Raw genomic sequence first — 17,155 nt, 5'->3', positions numbered from 1 at the left:
TCTCTTCTACATTTTAATTTTTTTCATAAAATAACCATCGACCTCACAAATTTATAAATTAAAATCTAAATAACTTTTTCTCCTTTGAAACTTGTGAATTAAATTTAAAAGAGAATTTTAATAATTTAAATAAAAATTTTAAAATAATTCAATAATAATTTTATAATTTTTTTAAGTTACACTACAAAATTTAAATTTAGTAATAGTTCAGTGATACCGGATATTTAACCATATTACAGAGAAAATGAAATTCAAATAAATAAATAAAAAAGAACACAAATTGGAAGCTTGAGTGCAAGTGAAAAGCGAGGGAGAAAGCAAAAGATTCAAAGATTTGCAGCATATGAGATGATATAGTTGAAAATTTTAAGCACAATTTTAGATGCAACTGCAAGAGAGGTTAGTGTTGGAATCGAGATAAGTATGAGGGTTTCTATTGGAAGCTATAACACTCCTTTATCTTTTGTGACGCCTATTTGCTCGAGACCAAGCGGCGGATGCCTGATTTCAATCAGCTCATCTTCACACTCACCGCCGGCTCTTCGCCTATCCTCGTTTCCAGGTCAGTTTCGATTCCATTTAATATTACTAAAATCATGCAAGCTAGTACTGTGTTTTAGTGTGGTTTTGTGATTTCTGAATTTCAGGTCTAAGATTTTGCGGTGGAAGGAAGATTTCAGTTGGAGCTAGAGCAGGGGTGAATGGAGCTTCGGAGACGACGTCGTTTGAACCTTACTTGGAAGAAATGGATGTCGTTACGTTTCTTGATCCTCCTAACTATTTGATTCCTTTGGATCCTGGTTCTTATAATCCAGCTGCCTATCTCTGGCTTAGCTCTTCTCATTTTACATTTTTTCTTGCTTTTTGTTTGTTTCTTTAGTTATATTATAGGATTTGTAATGGAAATCATGTTCTCTTCTTCTTCAGGAAAAAAATTGAAGACATACCAGAGGAAAGACGTCATCGATTGCTGCAATTACTTAATCCGAGGTTTCTTTTCTTCCCTAGTTTAATATTGGTAAAAAGACCTCTCCAGTCCCTCCCAATTTCAAAATTGTGCAAATTGATTCCTGTCAAAGAAATTGAAGCAATTTAATAGCTGTTAATTTTTTGAAGGGGAGCAACTAAGGACAATTAATGACTGTGTTTTCTGTCAATTGTATATATTTTGATTGATATAATAACAAATTTAGCCTCGGATGATTACATATTTTTCCATTTTAGCCTTAATTTTAAAAAATTCAATAAATTCAACCTCAACATTTACACATATGTTGCGGGATAAGTTTGTTAAATTAAGACCAAATTGATAGAATATGTAATCTTTGAGGGCTAAAATTATTATACCAATTATAATCAAGTACGATTGATGGAAAACATCAAATCTGAAATTAATTGACATTAGTTGCACACTTTCGAAATTGACGAGGATTAAATTGCTTTGATTGTTTTTTGAGAGGGACCAATTTGTTAAATTTCGAAATTGATAGTGACTGGAGAGGCCTTTTTACCTTTAATATCAGTTGAAAAGTGCTTTTGAAAAGTACATAGCATCTAGCTTCATTGTTTGGTTCTATTGCCTTGCTTCTACTTGAGCATACTTGAAAAGTATTTTTGGAAAGCACCTAACACGCGGCTTCTTTGTTTGGTTCTATAATTGGATGGAAAAAGTGTTTTATTTAGCATTGCTTCTAGTATAACATTGTTGTTGTGGCTGAATGTTTGGTTTTATAATTGGATGGCAAAAGTGTTGGTAAAAGTATCATGGAAGCCCTTGTACTGGTAGGTAGATTGCATTTTGTCCCCTCTACTAAAAAAATGGGCAAATAGTCCCCTATACATTAGATCAAAGAGCAAATTGGTCATTTTTATTAAAAATTCCATCCATTTGTACCGATAAAAATTGGCATGGTTAACAAAATAACTAGACATAGTGACACATGGCATGCCTCGTATACTTTATTCTGATGTAGATGAATTGGTTTTTAATAATAGAAATGAATGAAATATTTAACAGAAGGATCAATTTTTTTTATCTAACATACAGAAACTAATTTGTCCATTTTTGTAGTAGAGGGGGTAAAATGCAATCCGACTCCAGTACAAGGGTCTCCATGGTATTTTTACCCAAAAGTGCCTTATTTAGCATTGATTCTAGTTTAGCATTATTATTGTGGTTAAAAATTGCTTTTGAAAAGCATCTAAGAGACAGCTTCTTGCTTTGGTTTCAAACGCACTTTCAATGTTCTGGATGACAAAAATCCTTTGTTTAACATTGCTTTTTCTGTCAAAAAGTACTTTTGGGCAGTCAGAAATAATGCTAAACGCATACCGATGTTGCATTTCTAAGCCTGCATAACTAAAAGATGCATTACATTGGGAGATAGGATACTGAAACAAGTAGAAAACTGTAAAATTAGTTTAATTCAAGTGCTTCCCGAAATCAATTCTACATTTATGAGTATGCGATGCAGGCTTATTTCAATAGCTTGGGAGATAGCTGGCACACGATACCATGACCCAAAGTTTGTCAAGAAAACTGATTCCAACATTCGTTTTAATAAAGACACTGCAATTCCGTTTCATGTCTATAACTGCAGAACCAGTGGAGGTAATTTATTTGAGTTATTGCCAACAACTTGGCAATTGGTATCACTTAATACCTTTGCATTGTATTTTCTGAGATTAAGCTTAGAAATTTTCAATATTTAGAGTTTACATGTTGTTTGCTGCCTCTAATAATGTGCATATATGTTGTTTCTGTTGTGTGCTGGATATTCTTGTGAACTTCTCTTCTTTCTTTGTTAAAAATAAATAAATGTTAACTGTAGGTTAGTTTCGAAAGATTTAATAATGTGCTTCTCTCTACTAGGTCCATTTCTTATTGCTTGGTTGAAATTCTTCAAGAAGGTTAGTTCTACATTAATATGATGAAGCTAGTCATTCTTTTTTCCTCATATTTTTTATACTCTCCCTTTGTAATTAACTATTTGAGTTGGCTGATTCTCTTCTCAGACTATATTTTATGGCAATAATGGGAAGACATATGGCCGTTTTTCCAGTAAGTATGTTTATCTCTGCTGGCATATGCTCTACTTTGGGTTGATTAGCAGGGTTAATCTAGTGTATAAGCCATTTCATATTAGTAATTTCACCCTCAGCTACAAAGGTTCTTGTTATTATTATTTCAAGGAAGATGATGAAGACTGGATTAGATTCTTTACTTGATTGATGCTTTGACGGTTGATGGCTATGGTTGAACTAATTTTAGTGAATACTTGACCATTTATTTAGAAATAGAAGTAGATACAATGTCAGATATGGGACATTAAAGTAGAACACAAATAAAATTGTTGTTTGCTTTCTACTCTGTTTCACAGCCAATTTGCAAGAGCTAAGCAACTAACTCAAATTAATGATAATAGAAGGGAAATTACTACCTAATGAAAATTTATACCTGGGAGAGTTTGGTTAATTAATGGTTATCTCTAAATGGTTAGAAAAAAATCATTTTGTTAAATAAGGAGAAATAATGAAATAGAATTTCTTGATCCATGATGCCATTGCCATTACATTGAAGAAATTTTAGTTTGCATACTCAAATGTGCTTCATGTGCTTTTTGATATTTAAATAAAGGTACTAACAAGGACAAAAAAAAAGATAAGTACTTATTGGTTGGTTTAGTCCATCGTTTCAATTGGCTTCTATTGATACACAAATTTCTAGCAATGCATCTTTAAATTTGAATTCAGTCAAGTAAAATTTTCTTTTTTTCTCTTTTTACTATTATTTCTTAGGTGGATCAATTGTGGTTCAGTTTGCAAATCAGTTATGTCCCTTCTATTTTGAGGTGACTGAAATGAAAGAAGTAATGTCAACTGAACAACCCTGTGATTTGGCATATGAGTTCGGGGATGGCCTCTTCGATCTCGATGAATTTCCAAGTGGCTTCCCAAAGCCAGGTGAAGTTATTAATTTATTAATAATTGCTAATTATGAGGTATAATGATAATTTAGTATTCAATATTACATCTTTTGTTAATTTTACCTGTATATATTTTTTTGAGTTAGATTTGATCCTCAACCATTTAAGAAGAGCCAAATCATTTTTTTAATGGAAATGTTGTTTAAAACATTAATTTTTTAACAATTTTAGCATGAGAACCCCATGAGCTAGTTCACTTGTACTTAATGTTGATATGAGAAAAATATTCAAAGATAAAAAAAGTACAAAAAAGAAATCATAAAAATTCAAAAAATTAGCATGAAGTACACGTTATTTTCATGTGACCTATTATGTTTAAAAAATAATGTTTTAGTTAACATTTTCATTAAACAACAATTCGATTCTTTTTGAAAAGTTGATGGTCAAGTTCGAATTTTTTAAAAGGTTAAAAGTCAAATTTAACTAAAAATAATAATGATCAAATTAAAAAAAAAATGTAAACTATAAAGGTTAAATATATCCTTATGCATTTTTAAAAAAGAAAACATTAGTAACATAATTGTAGTTTTGCAGTGAAACATCCATATCCGTTCAGTGATGAGGTTGTGATATACATCCGGCATATAGGACCTGGTGTTTTGGTAGGGCAGGCGTGGCAGGAAGGTAAAGAATTAGACCAAGTGCCGCAAAAGTTATGCGGGGAGATTTTGATGGTAAAAGAATACAATCCTTTGGAAAATTAGGTAAAACAATCATTTGGTTTTGATTTTTTATTATATGAAGTGCATAAATCCTATGTGTAGGTTGTAGAGGAGAATGCAAAGGGGCAGGTAGGGGCCTCAAAATAAAAATTTGCATATTAATTTCCTTAAAAATTATTATATTATTTATATATGCTAAAGTTGCACTTTAGCCTTAAAAAATGAAAAAAAAATTGTAATATTAGAAAATATTAGGATAAAACAGATATTAGAATAAAATTTATAACTTTTTTCTTTTATTGAAAATTATTTAATTATTATTTAAAATTTATTGCAATTTCTCTCAATAAACTAAATAGCTGTAGCCAAAGTCAAAGGAGCTTGTAATATGCCATTAAAAAATATCAAATTGTCCAAGTGATTCTAAATTATTGATTGCACAAATTGGTGTATTGTTCTATTATTTTCTGCTGTAGCTTTCCTTCTTTTTGTAATTTTGAAAATTTGGCTATAATAATAAACAGTTTTAAAAGTTGAATTTATAAAGGAAATTTTTTTAGTTGCAATAGTGTTTTCCTATACTCACATTAACTTTTTATTTTATTTTATGTTTTCATGTTTTCTTACATATTCTAAAAATGTAAAGTTTTAGATACCAATTTCGATTTTTTTTTTCCTAAGAAAAAGAACATCACAAGATTTAAATTATTACAACTCAAAACAAACATTTCATTTGAACATCGTTTGTTGAAAAATATGGAAAGGTTGATTGAGTGTAAGAGGGAGTGCTCACTCCTTGGATCACTGAAACAAGTTAAGGCAATTTCTATATTTATGATGCTAGCAATTTATTTAATCATGTTTATGAATTGTGCTAATTATGTGGATGATATTTAGTTTTATTGATTAAGATCATATCATTTAGGGAAATATATTCGGAGAATTGGATCGGATCAGATCACTTTTATCCAATCCATTGGGTCGTGAATATTGGATTGGATTGAAACTTTGTATTCTTAGCTGCCAAGAGTCCATGTTTACATTATTTACTAGTATTCTATTGTATTAGGCTTCTTTCATTGTTGTTTTATAAGGATTGATATAGATCTTCTTATGTTAGAAATTTTCGAAATATTTCCACATAATTAAGAGACTTGTATAAATTAATGTATTGAGAGATTTAACATTTAATCTTTTCTAGCAAGGAACTTTACTTTGTAAGGGCATTTTGATAGTAAAATTGCTTGTGTTGTGTTTACTTGAGTTAACGGGGATGAATTTAGTAGTGAGAGTATTGATCTTCAAGGTGCAAAGGTAATAAAATTTTCACAGGTGTGCAATAGATTTAGGATCATTTGTTGCAAGTGTTGAAGATAGTAAATATTTCTTACTGGACTGGACTTCGTAGATGTAGGGAAATTAATCTGCGTATTTTAAAACTTTGCAGAAGGAAACATCACTGATAATATATACAAGCCAATTAGTGTTGAAGACATCAAAAAAATGGAATGGCCTTTTGTGTTTATATAGTTCGGTTTCTCTATATCTGCAGAGCCTAACTCAGTGAATTATGTTCTAACACTGCCTGAGATAAGAACCTCACTTTTGTTCCTAAAGATTAGATCACTTATATCTAAATCCTCTCCTTCAAAATTTAGGCTATAAACTCAAATTGTTTACTCTGAAATGCTCTCACAAAAATATGTTCTTTTGTGAACAATAAAGTGTTCTCTCCACTTTGTACAAAGTCTACACAAGCCTCTCAATATATAGAAGCTTTAGAGACTTGCTAACATGGACATCTATTACAATCCAACTCCTTATCTATAAAATAGCAAAATACAATATATTAATAAAAACTAATGTAATTTGGACTGTTGGAGATTCATTCTTCAATGGTATCTTCAATGCAATCTTGAATCGTTCTCCACAATCTAAGGGATTCAATTGCTTGATTTGAATCACTCCAATCATGAAGGAAAATTGCTTAAAAATTATTGGTCTTCAAAGTTTAGCTTGCATATATCCAGGATATTAATACCATTTAAAGTTCATTGTTTTAATAAATTGTCAACTCCAAATATGGTAAGTAAGTAATGATGGAAGTGGCCATGTCTAGTTGGCACTTCGTAGGCTACTTCAAAAACTTGCCTCAACACATTTATTTTTGCACAAAATTTTTTAAAAAAAATCTCAACAAAGGAACATTTTCGTTAATTGAAAATTAGAATACAAAGTCTAATTAGGAGAAAGAAATGGCTAAAAATAAAAATTAAACTACTCTCGTCCTAAAAATCGAAAGCAAAATAACCATCTCAAAGGGACAACGTAAGAAACATCACTCAAAAGAATCCTCGAGTACAATAAAACACATAAAGTTTGAACACGGACTCACCATTGGCTTCAAATATTGATGGGCTATTCACACCAACTTTAGCAAGTGCATCCTGAAACCATTAGCAACCTTTAAAACTTAGCAATAGGAAACATCGCTAATAAGATATACACACCAATCAGCAATGTTAAAGACTTTCGAAAATGATAGTCTTTTGTGATTATTTTAGACTAGAAACAAGACAACTGTGGAGTCTAAGTCGATGACCATATTTGGTGAAATAAGAAAACCATATTGAACATTATCAATACATATTTTACAGCATAAACGATTTCATTATCCGAAATAGGTATTGGACATAAAAGGAGTACCAAAATCTCACTTTTATTATTCCTTAGAACCCCTCCAAACCCAACTACTCTTTTGAAGTGCTATCCACGTTTAACTTACAGTTGAGGAAGCCACCAATCAACCATGTACCATCTCACATTAGAAAAATTAAAGGACAAACACTGCATTGGATCATCCCACTAAGTTTACTCAAGGAAAAAAGTTGTAGAGGACTGGATTTAAAAAAAGTTGCACATATATTGGTACAATCAATATTCTATTTGATTTAATGGAGGAATGATTAAAATAAAAATAATTTTTAATGAGAGTGTTAAAATTATAAAAGAATAGAAATTTAACAGAAAAGTAATAAGTGTTAAAATTGAAAAAAAGATATAGAAAGACTGATTATGGATAGTTTATACTTATATTTATATAGAGATAAGGATGTTCATAGTTTGGTTAAATCTAAATTTATTGACCAAACTGATTTAATTTAGTTAATCAGACGGTGATTAAATTTAGTTTAATCGGAGCTCTGGTAATAATTTTTTAAAATTTAAGTTATATATTAATTCGATTTAAAATTGAGTAATTAATTAAAATATATAATATATTTTTATATATTTTACACTTATTTTAACTAAAAAAATAAATATATGTAAACTTCGATTAACTAATTGAATTAACCAAAATATGGTTTGTATGTTCGGAAAAAAAATTCATTCAATTAATTCTTAAAATTCTCATTTCAAATAATTCAATTAATATAAATAAGGTTTTGAATAGGAGAGTTGTATATTAAATTGCTAAAAAATCAAATTTTACCCCGAAATTCACTTCACTGTCCACTGCATCTGCAACCCTTTTCCCTCCATAATCGAGGTTTAGGGTTTTCTTTTCTTTTCTTTTCGTTTTGGCTTCTTTTGATTTAAAACATGCAATGGCATCATTCTCACAATATTAAATCCAACATAAGCACGTCTTGTTTTGCTTCTCGTTGATAATTTCACTTTCTTATAATGTTTGTTTCCTGAGAATTTGCTCCAAAAAGGGGGGAAAAAGAAAAAAAAGAGATCAGTCTGAAAAGGTAGAAACCTTTTTTTTTTTCATTTGTTGAAATCTGATTAGTTTGTATTATTTCCTAATCTCAAATTCTGGATGCTTTGGCAGCAATGGCGGCGGAGTTTCCTGGTACTCCAGGCACTTCAGAGTCGAGTGTGGCGGACGCGCCACTGGAGGATGTTCAAGTATCACGCTGCTGTCAAGTGGTATGATTTCAAATTAGAGAAGCATATTTTACAATATGTTTTACAATATTTTCATAATGTATTATTTCTTGTTTCTCTGTGTAAACTTTTTCTTATTTATTTCAGTGGAAAAACAAATATTCGAAGGCAGAAAGGGGGCGAGTTTTTCTAAAGCAAGGAATTCGTATACTTGAAAAAGGATATGATGATATTCAAGCTGAGAATTTGACTCTTAAGAAAGGTAAAAGCAATGCGATTATGTTTAACATCATTTTGTTGATTTCATAGTGTTTGTTTAGGGTTTTAATTTTATAATGGGTTAATGTATAATTATATAATAAGTTCGAAGGATTTAGCTGAAACTTATGTCTGCTAATGGTTGTTTTCATACATTTAGGCTAGCCTTCGTCCATCAATTGTGAATCCATTTATGTTGATATTTTATATTAAAGGAGTACAAGTTCAATTTGAAGTGTCCTGCAATTTTTGTTATAATTTGTTGCTTTGAACGTTCAGCTTATGAAGAAGAGCAGGCACTAACGAAGGTAGAGAAAGAGGGCAGAGAAAAAGAGTTGGCTTTAAGAGTTTCATTAGAGAATGAGTTATCTGTTTTAAAGTCGGAGATATCCAACTTAAAGAAAAAAGGAGTTTCGGATATTGAAGATAAAATTGAAGAAATAAAGCAGCTTAAAGCTAGAGTTTCTGACATGAATAAGGAACTAAGCTGGCTCAAGGAGCTTGTTGAGAAAGAGAAGAAGAGGGCAGATTTGGAAAAGAGGAAAGCAGCTGAAGCATCAACATATGCTGCAACTGAGAAGGGTAAGGCTGGTGAAGAACATAGGTTAAAACAATTGGAGACACTAAGGAAAGATGTTAGTGAAGCAAAATCCAAGTTGGATTCAGAGAAGTCAAATCTTGACGAGGAAATTAAGAAGCTACAAGAAGAGAAAAAGAAGGCAGTTGAAGAAAGAAAACTTGTCGATTTGGAGATGGCTAAAGCAAGCGAGTTGAGGAAGAGTGCAGAAGAAACTAAGAAAAAGGCTGTTGATGAAAGAAAATGTGCTGATTTGGAGATGGCTAAAGCAGAGAAGCAGAGGAAGATTGCTAAAGAAACTAAGAAGAAGGCTGTTGAAGATAGAAAACGTGCTGATTTAGAGATGGCTGAAGCAGTGAAGCAAAGGAAGATTGCAGAAGAAAACATGAAGAAGGCGGTTGAAGTAAGAAAACAAGCTGATATTGAGATGGCTAAAGCAGAAGAGCAAAGGAAGATTGCAGAAGAAAATAAGAAGGCTGTTGAAGGGCCCAAAGTGGAGGAACAAAGGAAGGTTGTAGAAGCAACTAAGAAGAAAGCTGTCAAAGAGAAGCTGCACAATAATAATTTGACCAAACAACTAGAACAGGCCAGGAGAAGGAATGAAGAACTACATAAAAATTTACATGAACTTTCTGGCTCAAGAAATATGGAGGAGGCTCCTTTTGACCAATCTGATCGAAATACAATTGCTGCAAAAACAGAAAAGACAGCACAATTCAAGGTGTTGAAGGAAGATGCAGACAAGTCAAGGGCAGTTTCTGGTTCTTTGCAAGTTGAGGATATTGAGAAAGAGAAGACTATTAGTGAGAGAAAAAAAGCAGATTCAAACATGAGGAAAGCAGAAAAGAAAAGAAAGCTTGTGGAGGTGAATACAAAGACGATGAAAAGAGAACACTGTGGTGATCATCTATCAAAGCTGTTAGAAGATGCTAAGCTGAAGATTAATGAACTGCAGAAGCAGATACATGAACTCTCATCCAATAAAAAAAAAGTTGGTGAATTGTTTGTTTCATCTAACAATGGTATTAGTGCTGAAGTAGCAGAAGTAAAGCTTTTGAAAAAACAACTGAAGTTTGAAAAGGAAAGAGTAAAGCATGCAAAAGATGTTGCTAGGCTGGAAAAAGGTCGTAGTAATCTTTTGCAGCAAGAAATAGGTTGCATGAAGCTCAAGTTAATTCAACTTTTGGACCGTTTGGATGCTGTAGATAATTGTTTCTTAGCTCCTGCTGAAGGTATATATGACATGGAAAAGGTTAGTTTCTGTTAATAATATCTCTGAGTGTCTTTCTTTATTCTCGCATTTTAGATCCTTTTGTCCACAAAATTTTAATTATTTTCCCGATTGATGGCTGTAGTATCGTAATTCTTTTTTTTGTTTGAAAAATAGCATACAGTTTTGGCACTTGATACTATATTTTGCTTTTGGGTGGTTTTCTTAGACTGAATGTTACCTGATGGCTTTTCAGTATTATTGAACTGGTCGGTAGGGTATCTGTTTGCTTTCAATGCTACTTCAATTTGTGGGTGGTTTTGATGATATGATTGCTCTTCGTAATTTAATTTCCCCAGCGTCGAAAAAACTAAAAAATAGAAATAAAGCCTTTCAAAATAAAGGATGGAACAAGATGAAGAAAATGAATAAGGTGGAGAGAGAGAGAGGGAGGGAGGGAGGGAGGGAGGGAGGGATTTCATCATTACAAGTTTCCTTGTATATTTTATCTCACGTTTATCCTATGATTTTGTGTAATCTGTACCTTTTCATAATTTTTTAAAAAAGAATTTAAATATGCTGTCTCATGGTAGTATGTTTTTTTTCGTTTAGATCAATTTGAATTGCATAAGGTTTTTGCGTAGTCTTACAGTGTTCTGTATTTTCATTATTGTTGCTATTTCTGCCATTGATTCTGATCATGGTTGTACATGGGGTTTTTTATATGCTTGGCAGGCCGGGGACTTTTCAAGTATGCAACAAACAAAGTTGAAAAAAAAATTGCGCAGCTTAGAATTACGGCAAACATGTCTTCAAACTGAAAATCAATTTCTTAAGACTAGGCACATGGATACCTCTGCTTCCAATCCTCTAGGGGAAACATTTCGACCTGATGACCATTTGCTTCCTATACGAGGAGCGAACTGTTGTGAATCTATCACAGGTATTAATGCTAAATTGGAGTCTCTATTTGGAGGCTCTAATAAAAGAATGTTACAGAGTTCTGCAATAAATTCCAGTACAGCTTATTTTTCTGATAGACAGTTGGTGGGCTCACAGGAAAGAGGTGCTCATTCAGTTACCACATCAGCAAAACTGGGTGAAGAGAACTTAAATTTACAGCCAACTATTTCAAGCATGTCTGGTGAAGTTACGGAAAATACGTGCAGTGAAAATCCTGCTGTGGTTGCTGAGAATAGTGTTAAATGTCCTCTTGGTTCTCTTGGAAGAGTTAAGGGCCGTGTTAGGAAGAGAAAACTGATACTTGATACTGTAGAATGTATTGAAACTTTGTGCTGTGAGAGTAAGAAGTTGCATCTACAGCTTGAGGACAAGCTTTCTGTTTTGCATGGTATGGTACAAATGGACAAACCCACTGAAGAAGCAAAATCTTTGAGATGTAACCTGCAAGATATTGCATACTCTGTGCATGATAGATCTCGTAAGAGAAGAAAAGCATCTCATGAAGTGACTTTGGCTATGGAGCAATATTGTGATGGTCAGCAGATTAAGCAGATGCAAGGTTGCTCTGAACATTTGTGCAACCCTGATACTATTGATCCTAAAACTATGGTTGGTTTTGAGGAAATAGTCTACAAAAACTATATGAAATTGCTGGATTTGGATGATGCTGCGGAGGAAGAATGCTATAGGATGGCAGTAGAAAGGCCTGTATCTCCAACACTTCCTGAAATGGAATTTCCTGGAATCAAATCATTCGAGGTCAATGAATTTAGACCAGTACAGGACGAGAACTGTGAAAGATTCTCTCTTCAAAATGAAAATCCTGCATCTTCTGATAAGTTTGATGTTATGAATGTGAACAGTTCCATTCAGTTGCAATGTAGTAGGGTTGACACTTCACCTAAATTACAACATGAGAATGGGTGTTCTTTTGGTTCCTTTGACTTTCTAAAGCGTAATGAGAAGGGTTTTTGCAGTACTTTGCTAGCGGAAAGAGCTTTTTTAAGCAATTCCCAGGACTCTGGAGTGGACATGGAGATGTCAGTTGCTCCTAGTTCTGGAGATGGAGTGGTGAACATTCCATCTGAAAGTGAAATTAGATCCACCATTGAAAGTACTCCAAAATACTGTGTTATGTTCTCTGACATCAAGGAGGATAGCAGTCTCTCTAGAATTTTTCGTGCCACTAAAACTTGTATGGTTCAATGCTCTTTGCCTGCTCAGAAAGAGTTTGTTGTGCATAGAATTTCACATGCTCTTAAACTGGAAGAGGAGCTTTTACCCAGGTAAGTGTTTTGTTATCATCAAGATATGCTATTGTGTCTGCTGTTGAGGACTGTCTATGAGTTCTTTACCTCTTGCTTAATTCATTCTGATGCCTGCTTGGACTCCCACAACTTTTAAATTAATTGATGAGTAGATGCGGAGCGTTCTTTCTAAAACTTCATGGTTTTTTGTTTCAGGGAGAAGGCTTGTGTATTTTTCTCATTGGTACTTCTCAACTTCTGTACAGCTACATCTAAGAACTGCTCTCTGCTTAAGGATTTCATACCCTGTTTACAGTTGTTTGCTGAACACATTAATGAAGGTACCTTCACAAGTTTTATCTGTGTCTAGGTTATGTTTGATTTGTTGTATCTATATTGGTTCTTATAATTTGTTATTTGGTTGTTTCGGCTTAGGCTTTATTTAACTGTTCTTTTGGTTTAGTGATTTCTGATGCTGAGGCTAGAAGTGTGGTGGATGAATTATGTTTGGATGAACTACTTAGTTTAATTGAGGAATTTCTTATAGAGGGGAGAGTTATGTTGTGTGCTGCTCTGTCTTCTGAGACTTCTGTTGAATGTGATTCAAGAAGACATGCCATTTTCAATGGATCAGCAGTAGTATTTAAGCATGAAGCTGCTTCAGCTGACCTTTTGGTGGCCGGTAGCATTATATTGGGTTCAATTTGTGCAGCTGCTGACCGAGCCGGCTTTCTGTGTGAAGCTGCATATAACATTTTCAGAATGCACAGATATGATACCTTGGTGGTTCTGGTTATTCTTCATGCGTTTGCTTATGTGGGTGGCAATAAAATGTTCACCTTAAGAAATTATAGTTTAACAATGACTGTACTGAAATCGATTGTCATGTTCCTTGAAAGTGAACATGCACCAATGTCTACAGCGACTCATTCGTTTGTGGGTGATGTTCTACCTCAGTTCCATGCATGTGTTGGATGCCCATTTTCTAAAGACGCCCTTTCTGTAGATATTGTCGTCTCATTGCTCTTCACAAAGCTTCAGAATTTTGCCCAGTCAGGATTTATGCATCAAAATCTGACAGTAAATTCATCGAATTCAAGTGTCATGTCCATTGAGAAAATAGCTGAACAAAATTTGAGCTGTTTCCTTGACATGAATGTATCCTGTTTTTTAGATAAGTGCAGTTTGGCTGGTATACGGTCTGGATCAGTTGTCACCAAGACCTTGTGTGACATCGGTGACATCTTATCATTGATGGAGCTGATTGCATGCAATATGGTAATTTTTACCTTTTTCTTTTATTATAGAAAACGTAGAAAAGAAAATTAGCAAAATGGTAATATTTGGCTATGAATTTCCCCTGGCTGAATCAAAAGCTTTGAACTTTTTATATTAAAATATCTTAAAAGTCTTCATGATAAATGATTTTTTAAAGATTTTAAAGTAATAAAAAAGTCTGAAAAGAAATGCCATATGTTTTGGTTTTAGATTTTGCTTCCTGGTTGTGAAATTGTTTGATCTTTTGTACTGAGATTTTAACTCATGATTTCATGAAAACAGAGCTGGAACTGGACATGTAATAAAATCATTGCCCAGCTGTGGAGTACCTTGGAGTCATCTGCTCTTGAGAACCTCAGTGTTGCTATCATTATTCTTCTTGGTCAACTTGGGAGGTATTCTTGGATTAAATTTTGCGTTTATATATTCTCTCACTTTTCCTGCTTTCTTCCTATTTGTATATCAGTTGAAATTCAATGTAGGTTTCCTTAAAAAAAAAGGGGGTTAATTCACTTTTTGGGGCCTGAACTTGGCAATTGTTCCCACATCGGGGTTTGTACTTTTTCTTGTCTAAGTTAGGCCCTGCAGCAATTGTTCGGACATTGGGGCTTAAACTTTTTTTTGTCCAAGTTGGTCCCTAATATTTCCTTAAAAGTCCCAAAGTTTCGGTCCTAATGTGGGAACAATTGTCAAGTTCAAGCTCCAATATGAGAACAATTGCTAAGTTCAGGGACTAACTTGGATAAAAAAAGTTTAAGTTCTATGTGGGAACAATTTCAAGTTCAAGGCCTAACTTGGACCGATAAAATTTTCTGGCCCTAATGTGGAATAGTTGCCAAGTTCATTCTCCAAATAGGTGATTTAACCCCCAAAAGAAACTTGAATTTAGCTTTAAGGTGGGTATTTAGAGTTTAAAAGTTTGAGACAATTGTTACTGGTCAGAACAAAAAAGTGAAATGTTAAAGCAGAAGATTTTCTTTTACTTCAACTTTCAGAAATCTTAATACTATCCTGAAAATTCTTGGCAATCAGATTAGGATTCAAGAATCAAACCCAAGCCAAGTCAATGATAACTTAGTCGTAAATTTGAAAGATAAATTTGATCATTTGTGGCACAGTCACGAATTTGGGAAAGCTTTGAATCAATAAAAGCACTATGGAGGCCCTTGTACTAAGAGTCTAATTGCATTTTGCACCCTCTACTCAAAAAAATGGGCAAATTAGTCCATGTACATTAGATCAAAAAGCAAACTGGTTCCTCTGTTAAAAATTCCATCAATATCTACCATTAAAAAATGGTCCATGTATGTCAGCATGAGGTACAAGTAACATACCATGTGTAACTATTTGGTTTTTTCGTCAGCGATATTAGTTTTTAACAGTAGAAATGAATGGAATTTTTAACAAAAACAATCAGTTTGCTCTTTAATATAATGTACCGGAATTAATTTGCTCATTTTTTTAAGCAAAAGGGACAAAATGCAACTAATATAGGGGGCTTCCATAATACTTTTACTTCTTTGAATCTATTGGTAAATAGTATTGTTAAACCAGAGAATGGCTATAAATCCTTAAACCAATACTAATATAGCTCAATATTCACAAATCTCATATAACTTTCATGTCTGTTTTTAAGAATTGGAGTCGATGCTGTTGGATATGAAGATAAAGAGGTCGAAAACTTGAGAACAAAGTTAAACGCTTTCTTGTTGCGGGAGACTACAATTAGAGCTGGTCTTCCCATCCAGCTTGCAACCGTTGCTGCTTTGCTGGGGCTTACATCTCTTGATTTGAACAATATTGATCTTGTTTCTGCCATGTCAGGTCAGTTTGTTCCTGCAAATCTTTTAAAGAACTGGTTTCCTTTGTTGACCGAAGAGCAAAAAGCAATATCGATTAGGCTCTTCCAGTCTGTTGACTGAAATTAGTTGCATTATGGTCTTGCACATAGAAGTTTGATATGCAAGTTGCAAATATTTTAAAATCAGGGTACATTCTTTTGTTGAATGAATATTTTTGGAGAAACCAGTAGTTTCTCCTCACTTGGTAGGTTTTCGGGTTAGCCCATTTGTTTCGGTTTCATTTTACCTGTTCATAAGTAGTATCGAGGCCTAATTGTATTCTATTGCCACAGCTTCATGTTCAAAGAAAGAAAAAGAAGGAAGATTCAACTTTCCAACTTCTGTTTTTGTGTGTTTCATATAATTTTCTCATTGCAATTTCATTCTTTGAAAGTGTTTCTAATCTAATGCGATTTGAAAATATTGTTGGTAAAGGTATCTTAGAAGTCCCTGTCTTATGCCCGGATTGCATTTTAGTTTTATCTGCTTAAAATTGAGCAAACTTGTCCATTTTCTTCACAAAAGAGGAGCAAATAGTCTCCTCGTTGAAAATGCAAATTTTTGTGTTCAAGGCATAAGAATAAATTTAGCTTTTTAACTTTTTCACATTCTATTCTTTTAGTTCGAGCAAATTGTCTTTCAACCTTTCAATCTTCAATTCATATGGAAAAAAAAAATCGAAAGGAAAGAGATTTAGTTCGTATTTTTCAATGTTTTAAAATTTAAACCGATCATCAATTTTTACTTCCAACAACAATTAGATAAAAAATAAAGAAAAAACATAGAAAATTATATAAAAATAAAAAATATATATAAGGTTAAATTACTTTTTGGGGTTTAAACTTGGCAATTATTTACATTGGGGTTTAATTTTTTTTTTCAAGTTAAGCCTTGAACTTAATAATTATTTTTATATTGAGGTTTTAACTTTATTAGTCCAATTTAATTCTTTAACTTGACAATTGTTATTACATTAGAGTTTGAATTTTTTTTATCTAATTTAGTCTTTAATATTTCTTTAAAAATTTTAAAATGTAGGCTCTATTATGAGAACAATTGTTAAATTTAAGTCTTAATATGAGAATAATTTTTAATTTCAGAGACTAAATTAGATTAAAAAAAAGTTTGAAATCGTAAAAAATGTTACTAAGATGAAGCCCAAATATATAAAAAAAAAATATATAGCAAATTGATAAAAGAAGAAAATGATTATTTTTGAGGGGTTTGGAATAGCATGGA

General features: G+C 32.7%; 2 protein-coding genes across 2 annotated transcripts; both read left to right on the top strand.

Moving 5' to 3' along the window:
* The first annotated feature begins 217 nt into the window (after positions 1-217).
* On the top strand, positions 218-5,904 carry LOC107924940 (uncharacterized). The gene is made up of 9 exons (XM_016855518.2): positions 218-562; positions 648-828; positions 928-990; positions 2,475-2,611; positions 2,873-2,910; positions 3,016-3,061; positions 3,799-3,963; positions 4,521-4,690; positions 5,574-5,904. The coding sequence occupies exons 1-8, from the start codon at positions 424-426 to the stop codon at positions 4,688-4,690; spliced, it is 939 nt and encodes a 312-aa protein (XP_016711007.1). The 5' UTR covers positions 218-423; the 3' UTR covers positions 5,574-5,904.
* Positions 5,905-8,114: 2,210 nt separating this feature from the next.
* Positions 8,115-16,258, top strand: LOC107925153 (uncharacterized). The gene is made up of 9 exons (XM_016855743.2): positions 8,115-8,403; positions 8,487-8,584; positions 8,690-8,804; positions 9,080-10,629; positions 11,323-12,836; positions 13,014-13,138; positions 13,261-14,075; positions 14,358-14,470; positions 15,712-16,258. Exons 2-9 carry the CDS (start codon positions 8,489-8,491, stop codon positions 15,995-15,997), a joined length of 4,614 nt encoding a protein of 1,537 aa, XP_016711232.2. The 5' UTR covers positions 8,115-8,403; positions 8,487-8,488; the 3' UTR covers positions 15,998-16,258.
* The last annotated feature ends 897 nt before the right edge of the window (positions 16,259-17,155 follow it).

Source organism: Gossypium hirsutum, chromosome A10 (assembly GCF_007990345.1).
Source record: "Gossypium hirsutum isolate 1008001.06 chromosome A10, Gossypium_hirsutum_v2.1, whole genome shotgun sequence".
NCBI lineage: Eukaryota > Viridiplantae > Streptophyta > Magnoliopsida > Malvales > Malvaceae > Gossypium > Gossypium hirsutum.
Note: the sequence above shows the minus strand (reverse complement) of the source record. Positions and strands in the feature narration are given on the sequence as shown.

Bases quoted from the DNA above. Each gene is read 5' to 3' on its own strand.
- LOC107924940 (XM_016855518.2), top strand. From the start codon at position 424: ATGAGGGTTTCTATTGGAAGCTATAACACTCCTTTATCTTTTGTGACG. The intron at 563-647 runs GTCAGTTTCGAT...TCTGAATTTCAG, and splicing joins TCGCCTATCCTCGTTTCCAG to GTCTAAGATTTTGCGGTGGA. The intron at 3,062-3,798 runs GTAAGTATGTTT...ATTATTTCTTAG, and splicing joins GACATATGGCCGTTTTTCCA to GTGGATCAATTGTGGTTCAG.
- LOC107925153 (XM_016855743.2), top strand. From the start codon at position 8,489: ATGGCGGCGGAGTTTCCTGGTACTCCAGGCACTTCAGAGTCGAGTGTG. The intron at 10,630-11,322 runs GTTAGTTTCTGT...TATGCTTGGCAG, and splicing joins GTATATATGACATGGAAAAG to GCCGGGGACTTTTCAAGTAT. The intron at 13,139-13,260 runs GTACCTTCACAA...CTTTTGGTTTAG, and splicing joins TGCTGAACACATTAATGAAG to TGATTTCTGATGCTGAGGCT.